Source organism: Canis lupus, chromosome 13 (assembly GCF_048164855.1).
Source record: "Canis lupus baileyi chromosome 13, mCanLup2.hap1, whole genome shotgun sequence".
NCBI lineage: Eukaryota > Metazoa > Chordata > Mammalia > Carnivora > Canidae > Canis > Canis lupus.
The window spans coordinates 50,092,248-50,114,981 of NC_132850.1; the positions used below are offsets into that span (position 1 = coordinate 50,092,248).

The 22,734-nt window shown below is 33.7% G+C and overlaps 1 protein-coding gene across 12 annotated transcripts in view; it reads right to left on the reverse strand.

The window, feature by feature from the left end:
• LRBA (LPS responsive beige-like anchor protein) overlaps window positions 1-22,734 on the reverse strand; it is a 740,528-nt gene that overhangs the window by 528,402 nt on the left and 189,392 nt on the right. For all 12 annotated transcript variants that reach the window (XM_072773570.1, XM_072773571.1, XM_072773578.1 and 9 more), the window contains 8 exons: window positions 21,490-22,542; window positions 20,295-20,473; window positions 19,099-19,252; window positions 18,538-18,718; window positions 14,814-14,941; window positions 14,205-14,312; window positions 10,323-10,482; window positions 6,808-7,255 (listed from right to left, as the gene is read on the reverse strand). In XM_072773570.1, the coding sequence (XP_072629671.1) occupies window positions 6,808-7,255; window positions 10,323-10,482; window positions 14,205-14,312; window positions 14,814-14,941; window positions 18,538-18,718; window positions 19,099-19,252; window positions 20,295-20,473; window positions 21,490-22,542 (2,411 nt within the window). The remainder of the gene's footprint in view (window positions 1-6,807; window positions 7,256-10,322; window positions 10,483-14,204; window positions 14,313-14,813; window positions 14,942-18,537; window positions 18,719-19,098; window positions 19,253-20,294; window positions 20,474-21,489; window positions 22,543-22,734) is intronic.

Below are 22,734 nucleotides of genomic sequence, written 5' to 3' on the forward strand. Positions count from 1 at the left end.
CTCTAGCTGGGAAGTAGCAAGAGGGAACTTTCAAGACTGATGTCTTGATTGAGGATTTGGTTTACACAGGTGTACAAAGTTGTCAAAACTCATCAAATGGTACACTTAAGATTGGTGCCATTCAATGTATGTACATTTTACCTTAAAAAAAAACTATACTGAACTCTAGTTAAAAGATCTGCATACTGAAATGTTTATGAAGTGAACCAATGTCTGTTGAAACACACACAAAAAATAAGACTGATGGATAGAGGGAAGGGTATATGAAGAATCATATGATGAAGCAAATAGAATGAAAGGTTAATTGCAGTATCTCAGTGATGGGTTTATGGGCATTCATTGTAGAATTCTTTCAACTTCTCTGAATGTTTTCACAACAAAACATTGCAAAACTGGTAAATTTACTACAAATGTTCCTTAGTATACACAATCACTATTTGTCAAAGACAACATGGTTAATTAAAAGTAACAAAAACTTGATCTCATTTCTAACCCTTTAAACTACTATCATTAATAATGTTATCAATCATGTATACTGATTCTTTATTATAGTTCAGTAAATATTTTCTAAGATCTTCCTCATATTCTCATTCCTAATACATCCAAAGTGCAGGTACCTACATTTTATCTAGCATTCCTCATACACTTCTGCTGTATGCTCTTATGGTTCCTCAGCATATACAGCATTTTACAACTCTGACCCTTTGCATATACTATTCCTCAGCTAGGATGCAGCTTTCTTAGCCCTGCTAGCCAGTAATCTCTTCCTTCTCATCTTTCAAAACCTTTCTTAAAGATAAGCCTCCCCAGAATCTTCAAGTCAAAGCTCGTAATACACTATTTTTTGTGTTCTCACGTGATCCTATTTTATAAATTTATAAATTAATAGCTATGATTTAAACTGACAAAAAAATAAATAAAAAAAATAAACTGACAATATGCCAAGAATTATTACCTAATTCTCCAAGTAGTCCTAACATACATATTACCTTCACTTTAAAAGTTAAAATAGTAAAGCTCAGATGGTAAAGTAACTTGTCAAAGTAAAGGCCCTACAATTCCAGGTTTGTCTAAACAGGAGCCTCCAATTTGAACTGTTTTCTCATATTGACCTTTTTCTTAAGTTTTACTGAGATATAATTCACACATTGTACAAAACCAATTAATGGTTTTTGGTATGTTCACAGAGTTGTGCAACCATTACCACAATCATTTTAACATTTTTTTAAAAGATTTATTTATTCATGAGAGACAGAGAGACAGAGAGAGGCAGAGACACAAGCAGAGGAAGAAGCAGGCTGCATGCAGGGAGCCCGACACAAGACTTGATCCCAGGCCTCCAGGATCATGCCCTGAGCTGCAGGCAGCGCTAAACCACTGAGCCACCTGGGCTGCCCTCATTTTAACATTTAAACACAATCCTATAGTATAATCGTCTACAAGAAGCAGTAATAAAGATTTCCAAGATATTAAATTATGCATGTATTACTACCAAAATAAAAAATACATATGCTCACAAATGGATAAAGTTTTCAATTTTTTAGCCTACTTATGTACTTAATAGAGAAAGAAAATTAATCAATTTCCAAATTCTTTGGCTGATTCAAATCAATACTGAGAAAGCAAAATAACTAATAATGCTTCAGCTTTGGACCATATAAAAATAAAGAAAATTCAAAGTCGTAATGATCCAAATTAAAGGACAAAAAAAAAAAAGCAGCAGATAGATTTCAGGATATTTTCCTTTACTGTTTCCATTGTCATAAGGGTTCCATGTAAAAAATTAAAGCTTTCAATAAAGGCGATCTGTAAGCTATCGTAAACTAATAAAGCATGTCCTACCTACAGTTTAAAAAAAAAAAAAAACCTGCAGAAATTTATCTTTACCACTACTCAAGAATGATCATGAAAGGACTATTATTTCAAAACTTTCTAAAATACTTTGGAAAACACAAAGAAAACGCAACACACATTTGACACAAGTTTGAGATCCTACATGCCAAGAAATGTGCTAGGGATATTTCTGGCTTTGTTAACAGCTTAAGTTTCTATGTAAGAGACTTACTGAAATCCTTTGTTAATACTTAAGAAGCAAATAACTAGATTTTTAGTATCTGCCATCAACTTTAACAAAAAGCACTTCAAACTTTCTGGCATGAAGAATTTGTAAGGCAGATATGTCTTTTAGCTTTATAAGCAATTTTCCAAATTGTCAATTAAAAACCAAATATTAAGATATAAAATTTTACATATTATCATTTTTTTAAAGACTTAAACATTTATTTATCTTTAGGGAGAGAGAAAAAGAGAGTGCACACATTCATGCATGCATGAAGGGGGAGGGACAGAGGGACAGGGAGAGAAGCAGACTCCCTGCCAAGTGCAGAGCCTGACCCAGGGCTCAATCTTAGGACCCTGAGATCATAACCTGAGCAAAATCAAGAGACCAATACTTAAGCAACTGAGCCACCCAGGTACCCCACGTACTATAATTTTCTTTACAAACTCACTGACTTTAATGAATAATAAGTACCTGTGAAGCACTATACTTAGAATATATTTGTTATTGTTATTTATAACAATCCATGAATTAAGAACTACGTATTATCATCTCCATTTTACAGATGACAAAGTTTCCTAACATTCCACATACAGAAAGTGTAAACACTGTTGGCATTTTTTTTTTAATATGAACAACAAAGATTTCTGTAAAGTTTTATTTAGTCACAACAAAGAGCAACAATGTCTTCCAAATCACTACAGTTCAGAAGTTCCATTTCAGAACCATATCAGTTTCAAATATCATAAACTTTCACATAAACGCTATTTTATTTATCATGCAAATAGTTCACTAAAGGAGAAAAGAGCATTTTAAGCCTAGCACTTTACTCCCTAAGGATCTAATTGAAAAGCCAGACAAGCCCTTGAACTTTATCAAGATAAATCCCTGGCATCCACTAATCACCAGAGAGGATCTTCAAATTAGATAAGAGCAAGAACTTTGGCATGGGAATGAACACAAACACCTTGCCATCCACAAAGGCTCACAACCTGGCAGCCTTTCAGCAAGGTCCCACTCATGTAGCTGTTACTCTAAACTTTCCAGCTATTGCTTGAGAGTTGATAATTCTTAAGATATGAGGAGAGTTGTGATTTCTGACACAGCATTCCAGAGATAAATACATGATCAGAGGGATGCTTTGAAATTCCCAAAGATATTCCACTGGCCTAAGCCTGTGCGAGAATAGTTTTTCAAAAGGTGTCTCTTGCTAAGAAAAAGAGCGGGGGGTGTGGAAACAGAGCATTTTGCTTGCCATCGGACAATACATTAAGTGCATACCAGACATATAAGTTCCAAATAACATCCTGAAAAATATTAACACAGAAATTCTCCTGTATTCTATTTTAATAAACTCCTTAATATGTATTACTGAGGCATTGTTTCCCTAAATAAGTTCATAACCCACTCACTAAAATTTGGGACATTTATAAGGAAATTCTCTGACTAGATTAATAAGATATATTAAATTTACAAATCTACCCTCACTAAGTATTTGGCTACTCATCTAAGAGTAATAAACATTTAAGCAAATTACCAAAATTAAGAATATCTTAAAAACTATTTATATCTCTTCCCACTCTCAAAATACAGCCATTGCTATGAACAGTTTTAAATATACATTTTGAGGCATATATGAACAGATACATCTATTTTTTTTAAAAGATCATAAATTCCAAACTATTTTGTATACCACTTTTTCATTTAATAATGTATCTACAGTATCATTTTACACCAATACATAATGTTCTGCTTTTCTCACTTTAATGGCTACATACTAATTCCTGTATGTGTAGAAAATAGCATATGGAACCAATCTTTCATAGATTGGTAACTATGATGCATAACACCACCAAATGACAAGGTCTAGAGTCAGTCATCCATGCTTCAAAACTTAACTTCCAACATTTACTAGCATAAGAGCTTAACTACCTACTTAATTTCCCTGTGCCTAAGTTTTCGTCATCTGTAAAGAATAAAAAATAGTATCAATTTTAACTAAAAAATGCTTTTAGATTAGAACTTCACAGCTTAAGAGCTTAATAGTATTAGCTTAACTATGACATTTCTCCAGAAAAAAAAAGTTATACTTGTGTGTATCTTCTGTATTAATTTCTAAAATTATATTTACATATTTTAAATTTTAATTAATACTGCCAGTTTTCCCTCAAATACATTGTATTAACATGACCTTTCGACAATGTGTTTCTTCGTACCCTCAGTAACACTAGGTATCATCTTTTAAATCTTTGCTAATTTAATCAAAGAAACTATCTCATGGTTATTTTTTTTTCTCATGGTTATTTAAATTTTTATTTCCTTCATTATTAGTGATACAAACTGCCTTTACATTTGCATATTAACAGTATTTATTTCCTTATATATGAACTACCCGCTCCTTTATTTGTTAATTTTTCTAGCAGATTAGTCAATTTGTTTGTTAACATTTTATATACACACACACATATACTAGGAATACATAACCCTTTTATCTGTAATATGTATTCCCAAACATTTAGTATCTCTACATACACACACACAACAGAATGCAGCAATGACAAAATGTCTTACTAAGTGTGACAGCTAAGTTCACATTTATCGAGTGATTTCTTCATGCTAAGTGTTAGAGATTAATATATCTTCAATATCATTTCACATCAATAGTGTTCTACTTTGTCTTTTGTCTTTAACTGTGTCACACAATTGAAGGATAAGGAAACTGAAGCTCAATGAGAGAACTAGTCCAAGTTTACTAATAAGTGATAGAGCCAGAACTCAAACTCAGTTTTGTCTGATTTCTAGAGTCAAAAATTTAATTCCTATATTATAAAGCCCATTTTAAAAAAAAGACTGAAGTGAGCAGCCACTATACCTGTAATGTAACAATATAAATATACCAAGATGCTATTTCGCTAGAATTTAGACTTCATCAATCTCATCACTCCAGTACACTGACCTCATCTTTAAACAGAGGTAGAGAGAACAAGAGGACAAAGGATGATGACTAAAAGACTCTCCACTAAAATTATATATTCCCTGTGTTCTTTCAGAGCATCTTAATTACTATAAACAATTTTTATCAGCTTAGACACCTCATGTTCCAACCCACAGCAAGTCTCAAGTAGAAAACTAGATGAGAGGAAAAGAGAAGACATAAAGAAATAAAACAGCAGAAAATTATGATGAGGATGTGTCAAAAGAAAACAGAAGCCAACTTGAAGGAATTTCACTGGCCAAATCAGATACAATCTGAGCATCAACATAAAGAGTAACAATCACAACAATAGATTATAACATACTGAATAAAATAGGAAATCATAAAGCCATATAATGAACTAAATTCATTTGATCAGGATGATATTGCTTTATAAGAAATACTTTAACAGTGGAGAAATCTAGAAAATACCACATTAATAAATGATGAGAATGAACATCAGCAGTAGTAAAATAAAATCATATGTGCCACCTGTTAGAATACAACAAGAAGAAAAAGAGCCCCCTCCACAATTTCCCTGACAAAAATGCATTAACTTGAATAAAATTCTAAGGAAATATTAGACAAATCTAACCTGAGGGACATTCTTTTATTTTTTAATTTTTTTAAGATTTTATTTATTTATTCATAGAGATGCAGAGAGAGAGAGAGAGAGAGAGAGAGAGGGGCAGAGACACAGGCAGAGGGAGAAGCAGGCTCCATGCAGAGAGCCTGACGTGGGACTAGATCCCGGGACTCCAGGATCTAAACCGCTGCGCCACCGGGGCTGCCCCTGAGGGACATTCTACAAAAACAGCTGGGCTATCATTTTCTAATGTCAAGATAATAAAATTTAAGAAAGACTAAATAACTGTTCTTCCAGATTAAAGGAGAATAAAAAGACACAACAAAATACAACACAGAATTCTGAACTGGATCCTTCCACTATAAAGGTATGATTAAGACAATCAGTGAAGCTTAAAGATGTTTGAAGATTAAAAGATAGTATTACATCAGCATTGATTTCCTTATTTCAACTAATGTATTGTGGTTATGTAGAAAATATACAATGAAATATTCAAAGGGATGGACTGTTGGGTCAAGTTCCTTTCAAATGACTCCAGAAAAACAAAAGTTCTTTTAATTGGCAACTTCTCTTTAAGTTAGAGCTTATATCCCAATAAAAATATTGATGTTTGAAAGTAATAGCTCAATACATACATGTCTTATAGGCAGAATTTCACAAAGTTTTAGAACATATAAAAAAATTTTTCAGGTACATTAGCAAAAGATTTATTAGGCAGCAGAACCAATAAAGTCAAGAATCTATAATCAGTTTTCTCAAGCTCTCAAGCTCTAAGCACCTTGTTGAATTCCTGAGTCTACTGGAATCCACAGATTCCCACTTTTTTTTTTCCTCCACAAAGGCTGACAGTACTGGTAGCAAAAGAGTAAAAAGTAGCCATTTTTAAGTAGAGGTGATTTCTAACCTATAACAAACAAAACTATTTACATTGTAACTTGCAAATGTAATATTAAAATTATTTTTAAACCATCTTATTGGTAGGATGAAAAATAAAAATTTAAATACCTTGTTGCCTACCTACAAACCTTTTATACAACAAAAATATCCTTTTAATTTTTATAAACTAAATCAAAACATCCCTTTCTAATGTTGAAGCTACAAAATTTAGCAGTTAAATTCCTGTTAACCTTTTAAGTATTTAGAATTTATAAATATAAGCAGATCAATACAAAAGACTATTTATAGTACCTATCAAAAGATCTGAACTGCACAGGTTGTTCAACAGACAGGTCACCAAGAGCTCCAAGGCAGGCTGGTGGCAGAAGGGCAGGATCCACTGTGACTCCATCTCCTGGTATATTAACCAAGCTTCGAAGAATGTCCTTCACATTGACATTTTTTGAAACTGGAACTGATGGTGCAGCCTTGTTATCCAACTCATTTCCTCCATCATTTTTGGTTTCCTGAGATTTATTGACTTCTAAAGAAAGAGTGCACAGTGCCTCACTGATTGCGTCTGGGCCTGCACTGACACTTGGAGGTGTTACAGGAGGAACTACATCCACACTGTTTCCTAAGCCAACAGCTGTTTCTTCCCCAAGGCCTGAGTCCCTCCTTCGAGTAGATGATGTGCTCTCAGATTCTTCCACTGATGCTGGTGTTAACGGGCTGAATGCTGATGGTGTATTTTCTACACCTTATCCAGAAACAAGAAAAGTTAAGAACAAAAAAATTTTAGAACCAATTTTTAAAGGGTACATTCAGTCTTAACAGCCATCTACTATTTTTTTTAATTTTTCAAGTTTTTATTTTAATTTTAGCTAGTTGACATACAGTGTTATATTAAGTTTCAGGTGTGCAATGTAGTGATTCAACACCTCCATGTATTACCCCTGTGACCCTGTGCTCATCACAACAAGTGTACTCCTTAATCCCCATCACCCACCATCTACTATTTTAAATTATGAAATATACAGCATGTTCTAAAAGGGAAAAATAAACTACAGGAACTATATAATATATTGCATTAATATGCCTGTAATCAAAATAGATGCTTTAATAAAATGATGAGAAATATAAAAATAATAAATGATAACTGAGAAAAACCCATCAAACTGAGTATGACATACCAACAGATAGTAACACAAGGTTGAAAGCCATTGGCCTACAAGAAAAACTCCAAAATCGTTAGGATAAAATACAAGACTTCAATAATAGAAGTCGCTAGAATGTAAACTTAACCAAGGCAGGGAATTTGTCCTCTTTAACACTTCATGTCCAGTACCTATAACAATGCCTGTGCCCACAGCAATCCCCAGCAAGTAGTAGGTGGTCAACAACTTTATCTCTTGCTACTCTTGCCATCACACTTCATACATCAAATTACTTGCAATCTGCTGAACATAGGACAATGTTTTGGACTTCAAAGGCACAGAAAATGTGCCTTTATACATTGTCACTTCTTTGGACAATAATTCTAAGATTTCTACCTCAAACACAGTTTCTACTTGCTAAAACACATGTTATCCCTCTTATTATGCAAGAGTAATTCGATAATCTTTAACATGTAGTTCAACAAGGAACACCATCTATTCCCTCTTTCATTCCCTCTAATTAGGCATTCACTGCATTCCAACAAAAATGCTCCATCTTGCTAACTCCAATGGTCAGTTCTTGGTCCTAATAGCATTTGACACAGCAGCAGCAAATGACCATTCCTTCCAACCTAGTAATACTTTTTTTCACTTGGCTAACAGGACATCATACTCTTCTGGTTTTTGATCTATTACCTCACTGGTTGTTCCTTCTTAATTTCCTTCACTTATTTTTCTCCCTTATTTCTTGAGTTGGAGGGACTTAGCACTTACCCTCCCTATCAACATTTATTCCCTTAGTGATCTCATTCACTCTTAAAGTTTTAAAATACTACTATATTAACCAAAAAAAAGTCAGACTTATTTTTAAGTGCCTATTCTACATCTTCTATGTCTAAAAGATATCTCAAACTCAACATGTTGAAAACTGAATTTATCTTTCCCAAAAATGTTTCCCCTTCTGTCCAACTGCACCTTATAATCCTTCTTGATGACATTCCATCTTTCACATATCCAGTATTTTAAATTCTGTTCTACCATCAAAATGTATCCAGAATCTGACTACTGCTCACCAACTCTATAGCTACCACCCTAGTCCATCACAAAATCCATTCTTTCCTGGATTATTGCAATATCCTCCCACTGGGTTGTGTGAAACTGTTATATTAACAATCCTTTTGGCCCATGCCTCCTGGTATCCATCCCCTTGAATGTGGGCTGAGCTTCACTTAGTTTTATCAACAGAATGTGGCAGTGGGCCAGTTCTGTGACCAGCTGTTACAAAGGTCTGGCAACTTGTGCATTTCTCAGGATCACTGAACACCTGACACCTGTGTAAGCAAGCTGGCTCTCTTGCAGAAGAGAACATGTACAGAGACTACATGAAAAGATATAGGCCCTCCAAACTAACGGAGGAACACCAAAGAATTTCAGCTGAGAACAAGTGCCAAAGCCTCAGACATATATGTCCAGCTGAGCCATTTCAAGTCAGTCAGCCTCAATTCTTGAGCCATCCTAGCAGTAGATATATGAGTGGAAAAGGCATCTCAGGCCACAGCAAACACCATTTAGAGCACGGATGAATTATCCCCACTGTGCCCTGTCCAAACCACATTCACAGAATCATGATAACAAGACTAAAACAGTTATCATTTTAGCCACTGAGCTTCAAGGTAGTATGTTACACAGCAGTACATTAACTAAAACACTGATTTTTTTTCCTTGCTCTCTAGAGTATATTCTTCATACAGAATCCCAACTGTTACTTTTAAAAACTTAAGTCAATTGTAACTCCTCTCTCAAAAACCTTCAAATAATTCTTCATTTTCCTTAGAATAACAATTTCACAGTCCATTTCTCCTGGTCATTCTTGATATTTTTTTCTGTTGGATTTTATCTTCTAAAACACTATACAATTTATTACATGTACTTCTTTTCTATCTCCTCTCACTAGACTATAAACTCCAGAGGGAAGAAATTTTTTTCCTCTTTTGTTCATGAATATACCCAAGTACCTCCCAGGTACTGAATGAATGTTTATTAAATAAATAAATCACTTCCACAAAGTGGTAGCTACTGCTACAACTGTAATAGCTGCTTCTCTAAATACACAACTATAACCTGCACCTACTTCTATAACTACTTCTATCACTTCTATTACAGTTTTTTGTTAACAAATCTCTTAGAAAGAATATGTATTATTTATCCTTTACAATAAATGCCAAAGCAAACAAAAATGTTATCCTTTACTTGTAAAGGATAACATTTTCTTAATTATGTTTTAATTTAAAAAGAAGTATCATCTCCCAATTGGAATTAAATACATGGTACTTAAATTAAAATATTTAGTTGTTAATTTAAAAAATGTACAATCTCACTTCATACATAAATGCATTTAAATTCCAGAATCAGTATTTTAATTATTAAGTAATAGTTTTTTGGAGTTTTTTTAAGATTTTATTTATTTACTCATGAGAGACACAGAGAGAGGCAGAGACATAGGCATAGGAAGAAGCAGGCTCCCTGCAGGGCACTCAATTCCAAGGACCCAGGTTTCATGACTTGAGCCAAAGGCAGACAGACACTCAACTACGAAGCCAACCAGGTACCCCTATTAGGAAATGTTTTACTTGAATTTTGGATGATAGAGAATAAGATACAGAAACTTACCAGGAAGTGATAAATTCCCACTTTCACTACCAGTTTCCTTAAATGACTGGTTACGTCTTTCATTTTGGGGTTCCAAAATGTCTCTGTACTTTGAGACCATAAGAACAGAGATAAAGTATACAACTGCCAACGCTAAAAACTGAGCTTGTTTGCTATCCTCCTAGGGAAAAATAAAAGTAGTTGATCATGCCACTATTAAATAAGAGGTACCAAGCTTATTTCATATGACAACATTTAAGTATAAAACATGTCCATAAATCTTTCAATATATGCAGAAAATAATAAATTCACCTCAGTAAAGATTAGGCAAAGACTTTTGGAAAAATGCCTATAAATGAGAGGCTTTATGCTCGTGAAATATGTAGAGAGAACTTGGCTTGTTTTTTAAATTAAGTAACTCAGTCTGAAGACAATGGTCCAATATACCTTGTAAGATTAATCAAATGAGAAAGTATCATTATATATGAATAATTATTTTGACTTCTAATCATAAGAATTAAAACATGTATTAAAAAATCACAATTATCAATTTTCCTAAAAGACAATCATTCGGGAAAAAAAAAGTGAGGTAATCAAATACAGAACAGGATCCCAAAGGAATTCTCAGGACTATTTTAAATAGTACAATCAAGTGTCTAAAATTGAAAATACAGTGTCTTCCAGAAAGAAAAGGACAAACTAGACTGACCTCTACAAGAGACCAGGGCTTCATCTTAGCTCTACAGATTACCCACATGTCTGCACCGATGACCTCTTTCATCTAGTCAAAATCTCCATCTTCAAAGGGACCCTGCACATATCACTATTCTGATAACATTTCAAAATAATTTAAAGGGAAAAATCAAACTTGTCCATCGAATTCTGAAAACTAAAGGTACCTTGAGTAACAGATAAACCTAGGATAAGGGAAACAGAGACTGTTGCTGAACAGATAAATAAATATCAACTAATGGTGCAAATGAAACTAAATGCATTTGACATAATTTCTGGGAAATAAGGAGATATCATTGCTCTACCTGAACATTTCCACTTGATGCAAATATTAGAAGTATTTGAAATCTGATAAGAATCTATGGTACCCTTTGGCTCATATGCAAGACCTTATTAGTCTTGATGGAAAAGATAAATGCACATTTTCCCTTTTTTATTAACCATTCTTTTTTTCTAGACACTCCTGTGTTCTGCTGTCACACAATCCTAACACTATTATAATAACTGTTGCTAATGATATTAACATTAAAATGTGGGCAAAAAACTTACTTGATCTTTTTTTAAAGATTTATTTGTTTGTTTGTTTGTTTGCTTGTTTGAAAGAGAGCAAGCAAGAGGAGGGGGAGGAGAGGAGGGAGAGAGACAAGCAGATTCTGCACTGAGAGTGGAGCAGGAAGGCGGGGCTCGAACTAATGACCCTGAGATCATGACCTGAGCAGAAATCAAGAGTCAGACATTCAACTGACTGACACACTTAGGTGCCCCATGATCTTAACTTCTTAATCTATTACAAATCATTTACCCCTAAATATTTATTTAACCCTTTAATATGTTCAATATTTACTTATTACAGTATAAAATTCATAGTGTAAGCCTGATTTCTGTCCAATAAGAAATATCCAATAGATCCATATGTTTAGGTCCTAAATCCCAAAATAAATTTGTTTTTAATTGTAGCTGTCACTTACTGAAAACTTAAAATGGATCAGGGACTATCCTACATACTTCAAACACATTTCATTAACCCCTCTGAACAAGATGAGGCCTAGAGAAATAATTTACCTAAAGGCAAATGTGAATTCAGATTAGAGTGATTAAAAAGTTTAGCACTTAACCCTCAGGGTAATAGCTTCTTTACATTGTCAATCTAAGGTCATTTCCTTTTTCATCAAACTTTGTGGAAAAAAAATCTCTGGGACAGAGTCTGGGAAACATGGTCTTTTTTCTACAACTTCTACAAGGTGATTGTAAAACTTTATTATAAAAATTTTTTTTGATTATTTATTACTTTCAGAAACACATGTTAAATATAGGAGACATTCTACCTCTCTCCAAACCACATAATATAAAAACTTGTTTAAAAGTCCCAAAAAGGGGCACCTGGGTGGCTCAGTGGTTGAGCAGCTGCCTTTGGCTCAGGTCGGTGATCCTGGGGTCCTGGGATCGAGTCCCACATCGGGCTCCCCACAGGGAACCTGCTTCTCCCTCTGCCTGAGTCTCTGCCTCTGTGTGTCTCTTGTGAATAAATAAAACTTAAAAAAAAAAAAAAGTTTCAAAAAAGCCAAATCATACAGAGCCAGGATGAAGAGCTTTTATTTCATTTTAAGTGCTATGGGAAGCCATCAGAGAATATTTAAAGCAAAAGAGTTAATACCTATTACAGATTTTTAAAGATCGCTATAAGAAAAAGCTATAGGGCAATGGATTCAATGAAAAAAGAGGGGAGAGAAAGCAGCAGCATTATTTGGTCCCAAAATGAACAAAGTCAGTCGGTTCTGAAAAAACAAGTTAATGGTTTAATTAAAGGAATGATACAGCTACCAAAAAGCAAATAAATGGAGATCTAGGGAGGCAGTATACCTAATGGTTAAGATCAAAATTTCAAGAACCAGATTCCCTAGATCCTAACCCACTTCTACCTCTTACTACTTGTGTAATTTTTTTTTAAGATTTATTTATTTATTCATGAGAGACACACAGAGAGAGAGAAATAGAGGCAGAGACAGGCGAGGAAGAAGCAGGCTCCCTGAAGGGAGCCCAATGCAGAACTTGGAACTGGATCCAGGATCCCAGGATCACGCCCTGAGCAGAAGGTAGATGCTCAATGGCTGAGGCACCCAGGCATCGCACTACTTATGTAATCTTAAAGAGATTATTTAACCTAATACTTCTTTCTCATAGGATTATTGCATGACTTAAATGAAACAGAACATCCAGTTCTTTGCTTAAATGCAGTAAGCATTCAATTAACTATTAACTATAGCTAATAACGATTAACAAACTGTTTATGTGTATGTGTATAAAACTTAGTCAAGAACTCGAGAGGACTAAAGCTCTATAAAAAGAAGAGGGGAAAATTAAAAATTGAAGTTATAAAGTTGATAAAAAGAAACTTGCAAAAAAAAAAAAAAAAAAAAAAGAAACTTGCAGAACATCCTGTACTAAACAGGCAGTTAAGTATTCAATAAATATTAACGAATGATAATACTACAAATGCTGATGAGTAGGATTACAAATAATGTTTATTTTCACCTTTAGACTCTCATACGATCTTATAATCTGTATGTGAAACTGTGCCATTATATGAAAATCAACTAAAACAAATATTTTTTAAAAATTAAAGCCACCCTACACACCATTTCATCATATACCTTTGTATCATAATTTTGTTCCTTTGAGGGGAAAAAATATCCAATGTTCAGTAAAAATAATATGCTATTCAGAATTTGAACATTCCATTACTTTCAGAGTGTAGATTCGGGAGTTTAAGACTGCTGAGTTGGAATCCTATCTTTTACTAGCTCTGTTAGCTTGAAAAAGTTATTAAAGGTCTTTGTGCCTCAGATTCCTCATTTATAAAATGGTAATTACAAAAGTACTCATCTCAAGAAGTCGTTGGACCTCCTACATGTAAAGCACTTACAATGCTTAATATGTAATAATGTATTATTCTTTTTAGCATCATTATTCTGATATATTAACTCCCTTTATATAAACAACACTTTCCAATATTCTAAGATTCTAAAATCACTATCAAAAGAATTAGTTTCTAGTCCTTCTTATATCTACTCAACTATTTTATATTACAAAGAGTTCTCATGCTCAATACTTTGGGCCTAGGAGGAAATATGAATCAGTTAAGAGTATGTGAAAGGAAATACTGTTACTTACTATGTCTCTGAAGACAACTGCCCTAAGCCGATTAATATCCATGTCTTGTAGGAGCTTCTCAAAATCTCTTACTGGAGATATACCACCAGTTACAATGTCCACTGGACTCTTTTAAGACAACAAATATATATATATATACACACATTACACAGAAATTTAAAAAAAAATTAGCACAGCATTCCAAGTACCAGAAAAAAAAAAAATAACTGTAACACTGTTTTTTTCCAGTTTATTTTTCCTACTTACTTCTCTCTTCTTTTTTGGGTTACAGGAATAGAGGTGTGGGTTACAAAAGGAAGCCATAAAGGAAAAAACACACTGCACACTAACTCACCAAGTACATGAAATACAAATTGACATATTCAAAGGAAAAGGTATCAAAGACACAAGAAAAGTAAACATTTGGAAAAGTAGACAAGATTAAGTATAAGCAAATCTTTACTGTATATTTAAAGACAAATATTTGAATGCTATGTCCACAGACTAAAATAACTATTTTAGAACCTCTGTCAGATTTATTTAACTTTATGTTGAAATGAACAAATAAATTTAAGATCTTAATCGTAAAGTAAGAGGCACTTTATTTAATTAATTATTCTGTATGCTTACCTTCGCTGCAGATTTCCCCATGGGAATCAAGCTATGCATTGTTTTCTGGCCTCTGACTGTATCTCCTCTAGCTTTCAGCTGTGAATGCTGTTGACACTCTAAACAATTCCTTACTGCCACTGCACACACTGTAGTTTATTTTAAGGAGAAGATTGGGCAAGAAAAGAAAATTTTATTTAAGATTTTGAAACTGATAAAAATCACCTACACAATATGACTTACATAAAGCTTTTACTTGAAACAGATTACTTTCAGCAAATCCCTAAAATGTCAGGGACATTTAGTCAAATGACTTTGTCACCTGTTTGTTTTCTGACTTTGTTAGCTACTCTATCAGGAACCAGTGCTAAGAGAGAATCATTTCAGGAATCTTAATCAACAGGCTAATGTTTCTTAGATCTCACTTAAGCTAAGCTAGGACAATCTTTTATTAAGGAAAAGATAGGAAAAAAAATAAGGAAAAGATAGGGAAGAACTGAAAGGTAGAAAAAAATATAAAGCAAATCACACTGCCATGAGCTTTCTAGGATAATAACCTTCCATCACCTTCACTAAAGTAAAATAGTTAAAATTTGCATGTTTTTCTTATTATGTATCATTATAGCATGATTTTAATAGAGACTGATAGAGGGTACAGCATTTATAGAAAATATTTACAGTGTCTACATTTAACTGGCTTTCATTAAAACCATATAAAAGGTGGGGACAGAAAAGAGACTATAATTAATATACAGTCCAAATAATCTCTCTAGTATTATGCTAAATGAAATAAGTCAAACTGAGAAAGACAAATATCATATAATCCCACTCATAAATGGAATCTAGGGAAAAAAATAAACAACAAGCATAATCAGGCCTATGAAAACAAGAACACAACTGATGGTTACCAGAGGAGAGGGTAGTAGGAGGTGGGCAAAATGGGTGAAGGGGAGAGAGAGATTTATAGGCTTCCACGTATGGCATGAGTAAGTCATGGGAATTAAAAGCAGAACATAAGAAATAGTCAATGATACTGTAATAGCAATGTAACTGGACACAGACTAATATACAAACCTTTCAACTCACTAAGTTGTATACCTGAAACCAATGTAACAATGTGTCAACCATACTCAAAATAATAATAATTTTATCCAGTAGAAACCAGTATGTTTGTAAGCCATGGTATCCCCAAATCTTTAAGATTTGATGTTTCAGTATATTACTACCAAATACTAACCTTTCTTTGTTTCTGACTTTCACAAATACCATACTCAAAATGGTGATCTTTTCTGAGCATAAATCCTATAGCATTCATGTTATATGTGATTATAAACTATTATAGAGTCTGTAATAGCATTGTTTGCTAACCACTGAAAGAATTATGTAAATTCAAGAATTTGGTTGTAACATTTACAACAACTTAAAATAAGTGCTAAATTAAATGAATCACCTGTTTAAAAAAAAATAATTACCTCTCTCTATGTCTCCCAATCAGGTTAATTTTTAGGTTTAAATGATGAATTAGGTAATGCAAAAATGATCATGAATTGTTTGATTGCATATAAATCATCTCAATTCCCAATCAAATCAGTAGCTTTCAGGGCATTTGAACTGAACAAGAGTAGAAGAGCAAATTAGGAACAAGACAGCAGGGCAGCCCGGGTGGCTCAGCGGTTTAGAGCCACCTTCAGCCCAGGGTGTGATCCTGGAGACTGGGGATCGAATCCCACATCGGGCTCCCTACCTGGAGCCTGCTTCTCCCTCTGCCTGTGTCTCTGCCTCTCTCTCCCTCTCTCTGTGTCTCTCACGAATAAATAAATTTTTTTAAAAAAGGAACAAGATAGCAAACTTCTTTGTGGACTCTAAGTACCAAACTTTATATGGCTAGCAGACAAAGAAGTGAGACAGGAAAGTATTCAGAAAGTTGCAAGAAGAGAACAAAAACTAGGGAAAAGTAGAGAAGGAACATAGTGAGGAAAGGAAGAAGAGAATATAGAATACTACTCTGTCAAAATTAAAATCAGGCCTAGGAAAATAACTTTTGTATTACTTTTGTCCCAGGTTGCATAAATTCCAGTTTTGGTATCGATACACAAAGTTATAAACCATGCCACATTCATCAGTCTCAGTAGTACAAGTTACTCTCACTGTTGCTGTACTGCCTTCTTACCTCCAACCTCATGAAAGAACAAGCATGAAAAAAACCAGAGATCAAATATTTGGATTATTTACCAAGCTTACCATACTCTATTAAAGAGATCCTGAACAAGTCGTTTTCTGAATCTCACTTGTATATAGAAGACATGGTGCTAGGATAGATTGAATTATGAAAATGAGGGAGATAGAGTATTTCCCTCATTTCTGAATTTAATGCTTCAGGACAGTGAAATATTGATAGTGTAGCCATGTACTTTTAATTCCCGAAACACACTCTTTATAGAAAAGTGGCAAAGTTGATAAAATGGCATACACAAAATTAACAGAGTCAAATATTTTAATTATATTACTAACAAAATATAAGTAAGTATGTTAAAACTGAAAGAAAGTTAAACTATATTCAAATTCTAGCTTCACCAATTATAGCTTTTGGACATGGAATAAGTTTCCTATTTCTCTGATCTCAAATATCCTCATGAATAAAAGAAAATAATTGCTGGCTCACTGAAAATCTATAATAAAAAATGACAGTAGACAATAAATGATAGTTTTTGCTTTTACATATTCACCGTTTGAATCAAAGCTTTACACCAAATTTCTAAAATAGTTACATCGAGTTCATTAGAGCATCCTAAGTTTAAAAGTGCTTTGAATAGTACTGAGTAAAAATAATCGTTGCACCAAAAAAGTCTGTTTATGTAACAGCTATTTCTGCTAAAAATGGGAAAATATTTCATGAACTAATTAGATTTTCCACTTTCAACATTTCCACAGATGCCTTATTTCTGATCTATCTTCACATGGCCATGGTTCCTAATGGCTTTGCTTCCATTTCTTCATCCCCTTCTCCCTAATTGCTTTTCTCCATTTAATAAGCAAATCACAAAAAAAAAAAAAAAAAAAAAAAAATTAAGCAAATCACTAACAAACTGTTATTATTTACAAATAGATACAAGAAATCTTCTCCACAGAGAAAAATTGTTCTGCTTTACTCAAAGGAAGCCCTGATGACACTAAAAATTCTTGTCATGTATTTTAACTTTTACCTAAGCAAAAACTGCCTTCAGGACAAGGAGATTTAATATTTTTAGGAACTGCTTTAACAAATTACCATATCTTAGTTTGATAAAGGTTGTACTGGAATGATGCTGTTTAGAACCTTGCTACTCAAGTGTGTTTGTAAGAGAACAATTTCAACATTACCTGGGATTTGTCAGACAATTATAGACCTCACCTCAGACCTATATAACTGCATTTTAACAAGATCCTCTGGTGATTCTTATGTATGAATCATCTTAAAAATTGTGAAGCACTACTTTTGAGCAAAGATCAGAGGAACAGTGGTAATAGTGACCACAATCAACATAGATTTTTCAAAACTCGTCCTTCTTCTAGACAACTTTGTAACTACTACTATAGCATAATACACACATAATCCTCACTCTTTGGAGGTTAAAAAAAAGGATATGACAAACTGTTTAGTACACATTTTTCCACCAACAGGTAAAAGATAATTTTCAATCTAATATGTCAAGATTATTGAAAAATGTTCAAGTAAATTCCTAACTAATGGGTTTTAAGATCTCACCTAGTCGGAGACACTGTCGCAAAATTCCACCAGAAGACATATTTTTTTCAGCTTCAATTTCAGTAAAGCCAAGAGAGCTTGCAAATATAAGCACATCCACAAGGCTGATTAGTCTCTGCAAAAATGTCACAGAGGCTTCTATTGAAAGGCCCTGAGTAGGTTCAATATTCTCCAGCTCGTGCTGTTAAGGAAGAAAATTTGACATTTACATGTACGTTCTGATCAAAATCCAGTTTTCTTAGATATGTTCCCCCAAAACTAAGTTCTATAAAAAGTCATGCTCTCAGATATCTAGTTCAACAGATGATTTCCTTTTTCATCTAAAAAGAAGGCAATGGAAATGTATGGGTGAGCCGCCATCAATCATATTCACTAGCTGACTCATTCCTAAGAAGTCCTTTCATTCCTAGAACAGATTTAAGGTCCTTTCAGGTAACTAAAAGATCCTGTTACATCTGGATTATAGCACCTATGATACATAATAACCACCACATTCAACTTTTAGTCAAGAAAGATGCATAACAATCGTTTTCACACTAATTTATATAGTAAAGTCCTTACTGTAGCCGATGTAGCAGCTGAAAGCAATGGCAGTATACCCCCACAAGCCATGACCATATTGTCCATCACTTGAGAGATGAGATGAATTGTGTTGTGTACAAAGATGACATTATCACTGCTATTCACGAAGTCCATAACTGTCTTTGTTGAATGGCTGTCCAAAGATAAATGATGTTTACTGATAAAGCCAAAGAAAAGAAATCAGTTTGCCTACTTGAGGGGAGGGAGGATAAGAAGGTGCTTTTGCTTCATCTTGAAAGCTGAGGTAATGATAATGATGCAGCAGGAATGTTGGGGATGTACTTCCTCAGAAGATGCAGACCATTCCATATCAGGAGATCCTATCCATGCCCCTTTTCAGTGCTGAAACATATAACACTATTCATCTTGTATACAAAAAGTTCACATATAACACTATTCATCTTGTATACAAAAAGTTGAATTATCCTTAACTGGGAACAAAATTGAGAAGTCATGTAGCAAAAATTAAGAGGTAAATGGTGTTAAATGTGCTATTAAAAATGAATTTTCTATTAACATTTTCTTAGATAATGCTATAAAATGTTTTCAAACAGTGTAAATGTAGTACACAAATAACAATAAACCAATGAGGCATTTTAAAATCATAAATCATACAACAGATAATCTGAAATATATAGAAGTCTTATACCAAAACTATACTGGAGAATTAGATGTTATACTTAAGGTCTAATTTTTTTTTTTTTTAGTACTTCTAGTAATAAACCACTTTGGCAGATCTATCTTTAGGTGAATTATATGCTATAAAATATGCTACAGGAAATTTGCAAGCTTTTTAAAAGAAAAAATCTCTGATTTTCAAGTTTTTGTAATTCAGACAGGGTAGCTCATTTTTACAATAGATAATAAACCCTACCATAGAATTTATATTCTACTTTTTTGCCAAATGCCTGAAATTAATTGTAAAATGTTAACTATATAAACTTCTTAGAAAACAAAACCCAGGGTGCCTGGACGGCTTAATCAGTTAAGCATCTGACTATAGATTTGGGCTCAGATCATGATCTCAAGGTTGTGAGATCAAGCCCCATGCTGGGTTCTGCACTGGGCATGGAGCTTAAGATTCTCTATTCCTCTCTTTAAAAAAAAAAACAACAAAAAACAAAGACTATACACAAAGTGTGAATAAAGTTTAGTCTACAAACATATAGACAAACCTTCTCCACATCTGTATATCTGTTTCTATTGCAAATAATAGATCGTTGAGCAAACGTTGATGCATTTGAGACCATTTGAACTCAGGAATACGAAACATAGCAGATCTGGAATCCCTTCTTTGTCCATTAACTCCATCTGGTACTATTCCTTGACCTGGTTCCTCCTGCTGCCTTGACACCTAATACAGAAAGTAATAAAATAAGTTCAACTTCAAAGAAGGTATTAATAATAGCTTCTTTGCCATTCATCTAACAAATAATCACTAAAGAACTAAATTAAAGAAAAATAAGGATACTATGGAACCAAATTAGAGAACAATTATCAATAACACTGAAATTTAATACTAAGGAACCAAACTAGAGAAAAATTATCAATAAGTAATAACATTGAAATTTAATACATTAAAGCAAAGTTATCAAAAATGCTAACTACCATAATTCAACAATAACCAGCTTGCAATCATGTTATTATTACCACCAGCAAATGTAGTATTTTATAAAAGAATCAGGAAGTTCTTAGGTTTGAAAATTAGCAGCATGAATGAAAGGCAGTATCTAGATTATAAATTGATTAGAATTAAAAACAAACATGAAGATAACAGAATTAAGAACCAACAAAATGGTTGGTTGAACAGAAGTGGGAAATGACAACATGTAATCAACTACTGTCTCATGAATCCCTCTGAGATACTAGTAAAGCAGGAAGCTGTACCTCTAGATCTCAGAAAGTCTCCTCCCCTCTTACAAATTAAATAGATCTTATGGTCTGTTTCCACATGGAAGGAATTTTACACTACATACTTTATATATAAAATCATGCACTGGCAGGTAGTTCTGAAGGAAGACAACCCTAGATTTTGCCAGAGATATAATGTACTATTACTGGGTTATCAAATAAAAGGTAAAGGCAAATATTTCCAATATTTGCTTTATAAAATAGAATTATTACAATCCTAAAGCTTGAAAGTATTAACTTTTGCTGGTGCTGTAGTGAAAATAATAATAAAAGCTGCCATTTAATGAACTCACTAAAATTTTGTGCTAAAGATAACAAATGTAATCTTTACATTCATTGTATTTATATAATTGCGAATAGGCTATGAACCAACTCCAAAATAAAATAAAATGTAAGTATATACCCTTGAACTATTAATTCAATGCAAATACACTTCAGGAAGACAATAAATATAATCACCTCAAGCACAGGTTGATGAGGTTGAGATGTTTCCATGTTTGTATTGGCCTTCAATTCCAATCTCTCAGTATCTGTAGCAACACTGGAAACATCCAATTTAGCAATCCTCTGCTCAGAAGTGGTAGGAGCCTCAAAGACAGGAGAATCACCAACTACTTTGGTTTCTCTAGCAAAGCTAGTTGTTTTCTTCCCTTCCTGTAGCATCTCCCCAACATCTGATTGTACAGGTGTCTGGGAAACAATAATGTCTGGTGAGGTAGCTGAAGACCCTGATGCTGTCATAGTCAAAATTCCAGAATCTTTGGAATCTTGAGTTTCACTGTCACTTTGCTTCTTACTTACAGATTCTTGCTCTTGAAATACTAATTTGTTGTCATTACTAAGCATGTCCAGTCTTTCACTGGCTTCAGATGCAGCTGGAGACAAACTATCTTCTTGGAGCTCTGTGGGTAGACTGGCTTCCTCAGTAGGACTACTTTCTACCTTCAGTTCTACATAATCATCATCATCTTCCTCTACTATAGACTTATCCAAAAATTCAGGCACCTCTGAGGTATCTTCTTCTGAAGGAGAACTTACAGAAGCAGTTACTTCACTAATAGTCATTATATTTTTGCAACTCATTTTAAAAGAATTAGAGGAAACAGTCTCAGCATCTATCGTATCAGAGGATACTTCCAAATCACCTGTATTAATTGTTTCATTTATCAATGTTTCTTCTAAATGGACTTCATCTAGTAACTCCTGACTTTCTTGGCCAGTTTGCCTTTCTTCATTAGATGCATTAGGAGTTGGCAGTCCAACGCTGGAGACAGAGTCTACTGAAACTGTCTTCTCAATAGTTGACTTTTCATCACTATTTCTGGTGTTATGTGGAGACACAGGACAAGCCTTCATACTTGTTTGCTGGGATGCTACTGAAACATTAACATCCCTGCTAATGGCAGAGTCGGCTTCAAGTGAATTTGAACACTGCCCTATTTGTTCATCAACTTTTCCCTGGTGTTCCCTGAACATACTGGCAAGATTTTCTTTGTGCATTTCAAAAGTGACCTAGATGAAGAACATACAATCAAAATATGCTTTTAAAAAAAAAAGCATATAGAACATAAAATGAAAATATTTAACAACTTTTCAAATAAGTGGTATAATATAATGCAATAAAATAATCATCCTAGAATACCCTTATCTTATAAAATAAAGTCAACCACAAAAAACAAAATAGTCAAAAAAATGATAGCTAGA